The sequence below is a fragment of the Rhinopithecus bieti genome, unplaced genomic scaffold, assembly GCF_001698545.2.
Source record: "Rhinopithecus bieti isolate Rb0 unplaced genomic scaffold, ASM169854v2 scaffold_33937, whole genome shotgun sequence".
Lineage (NCBI taxonomy): Eukaryota > Metazoa > Chordata > Mammalia > Primates > Cercopithecidae > Rhinopithecus > Rhinopithecus bieti.
Genome location: NW_016814873.1, coordinates 939,429 through 950,255, shown reverse-complemented (window position 1 = coordinate 950,255; position 10,827 = coordinate 939,429). Strand labels below are relative to the sequence as shown.

At 47.6% G+C, this 10,827-nt stretch overlaps 1 protein-coding gene across 3 annotated transcripts in view; it reads left to right on the top strand.

The window, feature by feature from the left end:
• The window catches only part of SMG5 (SMG5 nonsense mediated mRNA decay factor), a 38,919-nt gene that overhangs the window by 11,542 nt on the left and 16,550 nt on the right, over positions 1–10,827 (top strand). For all 3 annotated transcript variants that reach the window (XM_017852441.1, XM_017852439.1, XM_017852440.1), the window contains 8 exons: positions 1,038–1,127; positions 2,277–2,366; positions 3,031–3,109; positions 7,447–7,572; positions 7,679–7,747; positions 8,184–8,392; positions 9,186–9,323; positions 9,485–10,084. In XM_017852441.1, coding sequence (XP_017707930.1) covers positions 1,038–1,127; positions 2,277–2,366; positions 3,031–3,109; positions 7,447–7,572; positions 7,679–7,747; positions 8,184–8,392; positions 9,186–9,323; positions 9,485–10,084 — 1,401 coding nt within the window. The remainder of the gene's footprint in view (positions 1–1,037; positions 1,128–2,276; positions 2,367–3,030; positions 3,110–7,446; positions 7,573–7,678; positions 7,748–8,183; positions 8,393–9,185; positions 9,324–9,484; positions 10,085–10,827) is intronic.

Below are 10,827 nucleotides of genomic sequence, written 5' to 3'. Positions count from 1 at the left end.
AAAAAAAATCACTTCAAAAGTTACTTCCCCAAACCACTTTAGTTTTTGTCTTCACTGATGTTTTCTCCATTCAGCCAGCTGAGAATTATCTATAGAAAACATTAGGAATGGCTGTTCCAAATGGAAGCAACACACTCGAGAGAGGCAGTAAGGTGGAATGGATAAGAGGACCGTCTCTGGAGCCTTTTGTATCCTAGCTCTTCTGCTTAGCAGCTGTGTGACTGACTTCCTCAACTGTAAAATGGGAGTAATAAGAGTAACCTCATAGGGTTGCTGTGAGGATTAAGTCAATACTGTAGAATGCTTAGAAAAGTTTCTGGCACATGAGAAAACTGCCTCCCAAAGATCTTAAGCTCTCTGAAGTTACCAGGCAGTTTATTGGAAGGGAGAGGTAGGTGAGTGCTCAGGCATATTTAGCTTTGGCCATCAGCAGCCTCAGGCAGGGCAAGCCCACTTTTCTCTTTCGTGGGCACACTCTCCAATAGGCTGCCTTCTCTGTGAATCTCCACTAGGAGCATCTGCCTTGGCCTCATTCACATTTCTTTCTTTTTTTTCTTTCTTAAATGTTGTCGTTGTCGTTTTTTTTTTTTTTTTTTTTAATTGGCATCATTCACATTTCATTCTTGGGCAAGTTAGTTTCCCATATTTACCTAAAACCTTTTACCTTTATGTGTGTAACTTCTACCCAAGACACTCATGACCCTCTTCATACTTGAAGCTCATCCTTCTTTCTGGAAGCCTTCCTGTGATGACCTTCCTGCAAGGTGCCATTCTAGGTTGAGGGCCCTAGCCCTCCTCTTCCAGTTCCTTCCTTTCCTATGAATGAATCTGCCCATAAGTCTCTGAGTCCCTGTGTGTGGCCACCTGTGATCCTCTGTGTCTCTCCCTGTGTCCTGGATGAGTGTCTCTCTGCCCTGGAAGACAAGTTCCAAGACAGGCCCTGGATTCTTAGTCTCTACATCTTGGAGAGGTATTTCCCCATAGGTGCGGGGAGGCAGAAGAATGGGCTCATAAATCTCTTTCTCTTTGTCTCATAGGATGCAAGAAGCCAGTGTCTGCCTCAGGGAAGGAGATGGATTGGGCACAGATGGCATGTCACCGATGTCTAGTGTACCTGGGGGATTTGTGTAAGAATTTGCACCTTTCATTTTCTCAGTTTTGGGTTACAGGACAGGCCCAGGCTGATTCAGTTGCTGGTAACACCCATTACATGGTTGGAGAGCAGGAGGGATAGTTTGGCCTCTGAGAACTTTTTTTCCCTCCCATCTGTTTCAGTGATCCCTTCTTTTCACTGCCCTTCCATGAGGCAGAGAGGATCAGTGAATACAGGAAAAGGGGAAATGTCTTTGAGCTTTGAGCAAATGAAGATAATTCTCTTTCAGTAATGGGTTGGCAAGATTTTAATTTGATATTTTTCTTCTTTGAGTGTTTCTTTTTTTTTTTCTTTTATCTTTATGGACTCCTAGATAAGTAGCAACTTCAGCACAGGAATTGAAATTAGACAGCAAGGAGGACTTACCTTCCTAACAGATGTTTCTAAGGATGGAAAAGTACTCTTTTGCTTTATGGCCCCTGGGGCCTCTCGTCCTGATAGACAGTGGTTTCTCATTAGGCTGCTAGTGTGTGGCTGTTGGGTGCATTATCTCTTACTGACCTGGGTCTCCTATCCCTGCCTCCAGCCCACTCCTGGACCCCTCATGAGCAATGTGTGCAGAGAGTCAGCTGTTTCATATTTGGTGGACCAGAGTATCATTAGTAGTGTCTTCCCTGTGGAATTGAGCATTTGCATTTCGGAACTAAATATCAGAGGTCTTTGCAAGCATTTATGTATGCTGCAGCTCCCATTCATTGGGAAGAGATTATCAAGAAGAGCCTGTTCAGGCTGGGCGTGGTGGCATGCATCTGTAGTCCCAGCTACTTGGGAGGCTGAGGCAGGAGAATCATTTGAACCCAGGAGTTGGAGACCAGCCTGGGTGACAGCAAGACCCCATCTCTAAAAGAAAAAACAAAAGAAAACAACAAAAAAAGAGCTTATTTACTTCACAAACACTAAATATTCTTTACATTTTGAACCTACCAGCAAGGAAGAGAGTTGAACAATTTGCCCATAGTCATGCAGATTTAGGACTGTGCCAGAGACCCCAGCAGCCTGCCTCCTAGCTCAGGTATCTTCCTTCCAGGCTCTTGTTACAGCTCTCAGAGTGGACTCCCAGATGTGGGAGAGGGTTTTCTGAAACAAAATCATCGAGTTTCCCTTCCTTTTCTCTCTTGTGCAGCACGGTATCAGAATGAATTAGCTGGTGTAGATACTGAGCTGCTAGCCGAGAGATTTTACTACCAAGCCCTGTCAGTAGCTCCTCAGATTGGTAAGTTGTCCCCAACTTGGGCCCCCCAATCCAGTAGGATTTTCCTAGGGAAGACGTTGTTGAGATGGCAGGCAGTTCATACTCGTTTTCCCCAGCTCCTCTTCATTCTCAGCTGTCTCATACTTCACCTTGTTTATACCTTTTCCCTCTTGTAACACACTCGGAAAATGGTGGAAGGGGAAGATAAATGGGAAAGTCTTGAACTAAGAAGGAGTGAGGCAGAGTAGAAGGAAAAGAGAAGATGGCTTTCCTCTCCCCAAGGTCTCTTGTGGAAAGAGGAGCACAATGAAGTAAAGCTTAAGACTCTATTATAGAGAGAGATGGGGATTTGCATGTAGGAACAAGCACTCAGAGCTGAGATAGAGGAGAGGGCTCCATGGAGTTCCATCAACCTTGGAGGAGCCATAGTGGAAGCCAGAGGAATGGTACTTCATCAATTCAGGTAATGCCTGGCACACCAGGCGGGAACAAGCTGATGGGTAAAAGAAGATGTCAGTAATCCCCTAGAGAAACAAGATTAAGCTGCTAATCACCTGAGACACCAGTGTTGCCTGCAGACCCAGCTGTTCTCACCACAAGTTCTCTGATGCTTAGCATTGGTTGGGCCTGGCAGCTTTGAATGAGTATTGTGGCCTTAGACTGCATGAATTCTCTTTCTCCCTAGGAATGCCCTTCAATCAGCTGGGCACCCTGGCAGGCAGCAAGTACTATAATGTGGAAGCCATGTATTGTTACCTGCGGTGGTGAGTATTTGCCAGCTCTTTTTCCAGCCCTGTTTTTTTGTGTGCATATTATTCCAGCTTTGTTTTCCTTCTTCCTTTCCTCCGTTCTCTAGCTTGTGGCTGAGATAGGGGAATCCTAAGATTGAAGGGTCCCTCCATCCAGGGAGACTCTGACACAGCCCTGCTGCTTTTCACATAACCGCTGGAGCTATAGGCACTTGGGCAGCTAAAATAGTTATTTACTATCTTATGCAAAATACAAGATTGCTGTTTTCTTGAAGAAGGAAATAAATTTAATACAGTTGGTAAAATGGTACCAAAGTGGCTTCTGACAAGATCATGAGAATTCTAGAGTGTGTTAATGTGGTAATATACGTGGAGGGACCGGCAGGGTGGGTCACTGCTTCCCTGGGTCTGACTCTTAGCTGTTAGAATAAAAAACAGTTTTGGCAGGGCCTGGTAGCTCACACCTGTAATCCTAGCACTTTGGGAGGCCGAGGCAGGCGGATCACCTGAGGTTAGGAGTTTGAGACCAGCCTGGCCAACATGGCAAAACCACATCTCTACTAAAAATACAAAAATTAGCTGGCTGTGGTGGTGAGCGCCTCTAATCCTAGCTACTTGGGAGGCTGAGGCAGGAGAATCACTTGAACCCAGGAGGCAGAGGTTGCAGTGAGCCAAGATCATGCCACTGCACTCCAGCCTGGGCAACAGAGCAAGACTCCATCTCAAAAAAAAAAAAAAAAATTTTTCAGGGCACCCAAAATTGATTAAGCTTAGGGTATTGAGTCACTGTACAAGTCGCTGTAACCAAGAGCACATGAGACTGAGAGGTAAACCAGGATACTTTACCTGGAATGCTTTTAAGTTATACTGAGAAATAAATTGCTCATTCTCAGAAGAACTTATGTAATAAGCTTGGGCTTCAAGCAAAAGGAGTAGGGTGGTCTTCATAGCTTAAGTGGTCAAGTACTAAAGTATATCCACTCCAAATAGTAAAGTAATCAGATAATAAAGTACAAAATAGTAACACACTAATTGTACCTCATAATTCCATGTGCCATGGTTTCTGGTTCACCTGGCCAAGGTGACCCAGTCCCTGTGTTCAGTTTAGGTTGTTGGGGGTCCCTCTCCTTGTCTAGATAAGTGCAGGCTGGCTTTCTATACCTGCACCACTACATTCATTCATTCTTAAGTATCATTACTAGGTTTATAACCTGGTGTATCTTTCCCATTTCTTTTTTTTTTTTTTTTTTGAGATGGAGTTTCAACCTTGTTGCCCAGACTGGAGTGCAGTGGCATGATCTCAGCTCACTGCAACCTCCGCCTCCTGGGTTCAAGTGATTCTCCTGCCCCAGCCTCTCGAGTAGCTAGAATTACAGGCATGCGCCACCACACCTGGCTAATTTTGTATTTTTAGTAGAGACAGGGTTTCTACATGTTGGTCAGGCTGGTCTCGAACTCCTGACCTCAGGTGAGCCACCCTCCTTGGCCTCCCAAAGTGTTGGGATTACAGGTGTGAGCCACTGCGCCTGGCTGTATTTTTCCCATTTCTTTCTGTCTTTTTTTTTTTTTTTTGAGACAGAGACTTGCTCTGTCGCCCAAGCTGGAGTGCAGTGGCGCGATCTCCACTCACTGCAAGCTCCACCGCCTCCCGGGTTAATGCCATTTTCCTGCCTCAGCCTCCCTAGAAGCTGGGACTACAGGCACCCGCCACCACACCCGGCTAATTTTTTTGTATTTTTGGTAGAGACAGGGTTTCACCGTGTTCGCCAGGATGGTCTCGATCTCCTGACCTCGTGATCCGCCTGCCTCGGCCTCCCAAAGTGCTGGGATTACAGGCGTGAGCCACCGCGCCCGGCCTGTTTTTCCCATTTCCCATTTCTTAAATGCTTCCAGAGGATGATTCCCCTTACTTGTCCTGGGTCCCTCATCACACTCTTAAGCATGATTTAGGGTGGGTCAGTTCCAAAAGAGAGCCAGGCGTATCCAAGTTTGGGAGGTGCCCACTAAGGGCATACCTGACTCTGCTAAAACAATTCTCTCTCATGGTTTATGGGTTAGACGTTTGGGCAGGGCTCAGTTGGGCAATCTGCCTTCTCCCAGTGGCATTGTTTAGGGTTAGTCATTGGTATTCAGCTGATCGGAAGGTCTAATATGTCTGGAGAGTTGACTCATTTGGCTCCTCTCCTTCTCTGTGTGGTCTTAGGACCATATATGGTATCTTCCACAGGGTAGAAGAACTTTTTATGTAGTGGCTCAAGGCTTCAACAGTGAACCATGACTTAAGAGACTTGGAAGCTGTTACTTCAGTAATATTCTCTTGGTCATAGCCCTTCCTCCCGCAGCCCCCTGCAAGATTTAAGGGGAGGAGATATAGACCACACTTCTCAGTGGAAGGAGTGTCAGATAATTTGTGGCTATCTTTAATTCACCACAGATATTGGTTTCTTCTATTTTATACCTCACTTTTTTTTTGGTTTTTTTTTTTTGAGACGGAGTCTTGCTCTGTCGCCCAGGATGGAGTGCAGTGGCCGGATCTCAGCTCACTGCAAGCTCCGCCTCCAGGGTTTACGCCATTCTCCTGCCTCAGCCTCCCGAGTAGCTGGGACTACAGGCGTCCGCCACCTCGCCCGGCTAGTTTTCGTATTTTTTAGTAGAGACAGGGTTTCACCGTGTTAGCCAGGATGGTCTCGATCTCCTGACCTCGTGATCCGCCCATCTTGGCCTCCCGAAGTGCTGGGATTACAGGCTTGAGCCACCGCGCCCGGCCTATACCTCACTTTTATAATTAAAACATGTTTTAAGAAACGACACAAAATGTCATGAGTGTTAAGGTCATTGGGGTTTTTTTTTTTCTTTTTTTTTTTTTGAGACAGAGTCGTGCCCTGTCACCTAGGCTGGTGTGCAATGGTGCGATCTCAGCTCACTGCAGTCTCCACCTCCTGGGTTCAGGTGATTCTCCTGCCTCAGCCTTCTGAGTAGTTGGGATTACAGGTGCATGCCACCATGCCCGGCTAATTTTTTTTTTTTTGAGACGGAGTCTTGCACTGTCACCCAGGCTGGAGTGCAGTAGTGCGATCTTGGCTCACTGCAAGCTCCACCTCCTGGGTTCATGTCATTCTCCTGCCTTAGCCTCCCAAGTAGCAGGGACTACAGTTACCCACCAACACGCCTGGGTAATTTTTTGTATTTTTAGTAGAGACGGGGTCTCACCGTGTTAGCCACGGTGGTCTTGACCTCCTGACTTCATGATCCACCTGCCTTGGCCTCCCAAAGTGCTGGGATTACAGGCGTGAGCCACTGTGCCTGGCTGTGTGTGTGTGTGTGTGTGTGTGTGTGTGTGTGTGTGTAAGTAAGACTGGGTTGAGGGCTGGGTATAGTGTCTCACACTCGTAATCCCAGGACTTTTGGACGTTGAGGGTCACTTGAGTCCTGGAGTTTAAGGCCAAGCCTGGTCAACATAGTGAGACCCCATCTCTACAAAAGAAACGTTAAAAAATTAGGTGGGGCTGGGCTTGGTGGCTTATGCCTATAATCCCAGCACTTTGGGAGGTTGAGGCAGGTGAATCACCTGAGGTCAGGAGTTTGAGACCAGCCTGGCCAACATGGTGAAACTCCATCTCTACTGAAAATACAAAAATGAGCCAGGCGTGGTGGCAGGCACCTGTAATCCCAGCTACTTGGGAGACTCAGGCACAAGAATTGCTTGAACCCGGGAGGCAGAGGTTGTAGTAAGCCGAGATTGTGCCACTGCACTCCAGCCTGGGTGATAGAGTGAGACTCAGTTTCAAAAAATGGAAAGACAATTGGATTGGGGACTTTACCACGTACTAACTGTGTGACCTTGGTCAGTGTGCTTGTTCTCTCACAGGCTCCTTGTCCTTATTTGTGAATGTGGACAATATTAGAGTACATTGCCTGACACAGTGGGTGCTCAGTACATGTTGGTGTTTGCATGTTGGGAGGATTAACTGAAATAGTACATGTAAATATCCTTGCAGATAGTAAATGCTTGTTAAATGCTATCCATTATAAAGTATTCTATGCTTAAAAATAGATGAAGGATAGTGTATTTCAGGGATGGTCATAACTAAGTTTGTAACAAGGTGCGATTGATATTCTCCTTTCTAGATACAAAGGAGAATAAGACATCCTTTTTTTCTCTGACTAATCTAGAAGTTATGTGTGTGTGTGTGATCAGGAAAGCTAGCTCATGAGCCTTTTACCCTGAGTATGTACATGGAAGCTGAGGCTGGGAGCAGCCTGTATTTACTAGTAACATTGTTTCCTAAAGCCCCAGCAGAGTAACATATCCTCCCCCGGCCAAGACTCAATAGCTCACCTCTCTCCTACAGCATCCAGTCAGAAGTGTCCTTTGAGGGGGCCTATGGGAACCTCAAGCGGCTGTATGATAAGGCAGCCAAAATGTACCACCAACTGAAGAAGTGTGAGACTCGGAAACTGTCTCCCGGCAAAAAGCGGTGAGTGGGGCCTGGGAGGTGGAGGGGGTTTTTCTGCAGTTGGTGCAGTAGGACCATAGGAACTGTGGGGCCATTCAGCATTTACTTTGGGCTCTTCTCATTTCAGATGTAAAGACATTAAAAGGTTGTTAGTGAACTTTATGTATCTGCAAAGCCTCCTACAGCCCAAAAGCAGGTGAGTGGAAGACAGCATGAACCCAAACTGTCCTGTGAGCCCCAGCCATGATGCTTTACAGAAAGAGCCTTGAAAAGGGTGGACTGTCAAGTTCTGCCCTCATTGGGAACATCCGTAGCCAATTTGTCTTTTCTTGGCATTCCTCACTGTTTCTCCCAAGAGTCCTGTGCCCATCCTTCTCCCAGCAGCTCTCCCTCTGGCACAGAATAGGTGCTTAGAAGATGCTGAAGAGGGAATGGCTGAATGGGAAGCCTATTCACATCCCTTCCCCTGTTTTAGTTGCTGTGGAGATCAATCCAGCACTGCCCTTCCCTGCTGTGCTCTCAGGTCTCCCCTGCAGCATCCCATAGTCCTTTCTCTGAATCTTATATTCCCTGCTCTTCTCCTTCCCCAGCCCCCACCACTGACCTCCCCTGTTACTCCTGCCCCTCTGTAGCTCCATGGACTCAGAGCTGACCTCACTTTGCCAGTCAGTCCTGGAGGACTTCAACCTCTGCCTCTTCTACCTGCCCTCCTCACCCAACCTCAGCCTGGCCAGTGAGGAAGAGGAGGATTATGAGAGTGGATATGCTTTCCTCCCGGACCTTCTTATCTTTCAAATGGTCATCATCTGCCTTATGTGTGTGCACAGCTTGGAGAGAGCAGGTAACCCTCCCTATGTTCCTCTTTTCTCTTCCACTGAGTTCAGGGATCCTCACTCCCCTTTTCTGCAGCTCCTTATTCATAAAGTTCCTTCCACAAGCAGCCTCTTCACTCCTGTGTCACTGCTTGGCTGTGGGCGAGTAAGGGCCAAGGGATCCTAACCTAAAGGAGCTCCTGGTAATTGAGTACAAGCAACAGCACATTTCCTTCCCCCTTCTCCTTACCGCCTCCCATAAATATGCACACCCTTGGCCAGGGCCTATGCAGAGACGAGGGTCGGGATACTTAGTGATGATCCAGACAGAATTTCAGACCTTGCTCTTGGAGGCATTTAGGCAATTCTGGAAGCCTTTCTGGCAGACGTGTATGCAGAGCAAGATTGGGAGGTAAGGAGGGATAGGGCTGGATGTGAAAGTTCTTGAGGTATGGGGAGGAACCTCAAAGACAGGAAGGATGAGATGGGACAAAAGGATATGCTTATCTGAAGGAGCACAAGGTGAGATGTTACATTCTAGATTGTGGAAAGAATAATAGGACATGTACAGTGCCTCACGCCTGTGATCCCAGCACTTTGGGAGACCAAGGCGGGCAGATTGCTTGAGCCCAGGAGTTCAAGACCCAGCCTGGACAACATAGTGAGACTCTCGTCTCTAAAATTAAAAAAAAAAAAAAAGAATCTTTGATGAGTAGTTGGATCCTTGGAAGAGTTGAGAACAGATGAGATGTAGTTGGAATTAATGGTGCCTACTCCCCATCAGGGCCCGAGGCCCCTAATGCCTGGCTTTCCTAACTTCAGGATCTAAGCAGTACAGTGCAGCCATTGCCTTCACCCTGGCGCTCTTCTCCCACCTTGTCAATCATGTCAACATACGGCTGCAAGCTGAGCTGGAAGAGGGCGAGAATCCTGTCCCAGCATTCCAGAGTGATGGCACAGGTGGGAGAATGGGGGAGGTCATCACTATGGAAAGATTGGAGTGGAGCATGGGGATGAAGGAAAGGAACACAGACTTGGGGGGAAGTGGTGTTGGAGAGCACATTCCAGCATCCACGCTCCACCTGTTCCTCGGGCTCCACCTGACCTTCCTCTTTCCACAGATGAGCCAGAGTCCAAGGAACCTCTGGAGAAAGAGGAGGAGCCAGATCCTGAGCCTCCTCCTATAGTACCCCAAGTGGGTGAGGGCAGAAAGAGCCGTAAGTTCTCCCGCCTCTCCTGCCTCCGCCGTCGCCGCCACCCACCCAAAGCTGGTGATGACAGTGACCTGAGTGAAGGCTTTGAATCGGACTCAAGCCATGACTCAGCCCGGGCCAGTGAGGGATCAGACAGTGGCTCTGACAAGAGTCTTGAAGGTGGGGGAACGGCCTTTGATGCTGAAACAGACTCGGAGATGAATAGCCAGGAGTCCCGATCAGACTTGGAAGATATGGAGGAAGAGGAGGGGACACGGTCACCAACCCTGGAGCCCCCTCAGGGCAGATCAGAGGCTCCCGATTCCCTCAATGGCCCACTGGGCCCCAGTGAGGCTAGCATTGCCAGCAATCTACAAGCCATGTCCACCCAGATGTTCCAGACTAAGCGCTGCTTCCGACTGGCTCCCACCTTTAGCAACCTGCTCCTCCAGCCCACCACCGACCCTCATACCTCGGCCAGCCACAGGCCTTGTGTCAATGGGGATGTAGACAAGCCTTCAGAGCCAGGTATTTGGACCACTTCTTCATCCTGTTCTGGTCCGCACCTCCATGCCACAGACACTCACCCAGAGAGGCCACTTTCCTCTGTATGTGAATGACCTTTCATCTCTACCCTTACCTTTGGCCCTCTGCCTATGGTGTAGCCCATGAGTTTTTTCCTGAGGATCCGCTCTCCTGTTCACTTCCTCATTCCCAGCTCCCAACCCATTTGTTGGTTTTAATTCTGTTGTACTTCACCCTGCCCTGTGGGTTTGGATCTTTCCTCCCTGCACAATTGCAGCTGCAGCTTCCTTCCCCGGTGCCATCTGTTACTCACCAGGGCAGGTGCATTAGAGTGAGACTTCTCTCTTGAGGATCTTCCCTGCAAAGAGAGTACCCATTTAGTAGCAGCAACTCTTTGTTAAGGCTACCCTGCGTTGTTCTAGGGTGTTGTTTTATTTAACCTTCATAGCAGTCCTGTGGTAGAAGAGTTGTCATCCCTACTCTAGGCTGTCTTTTACTTCCAAAGTTTTTTTATTGTTTTTTTTTTTAAAGACAGGGTCTTACCCTATCGCTGAGACTGGAGTGCAGTGGCGCGATGTTGGTTCACCCACAACCACTGCCTCCCAGGCTCAAGCGATTCTCCTGCCTCAGCCATCTGAGTAGTTGGGATGACAGGCATGAGCCATCACGCCTGGCTAATTTGTGTGTTTAATATATATATATATATATATATATATAATATATATATATTATATATAATATATATT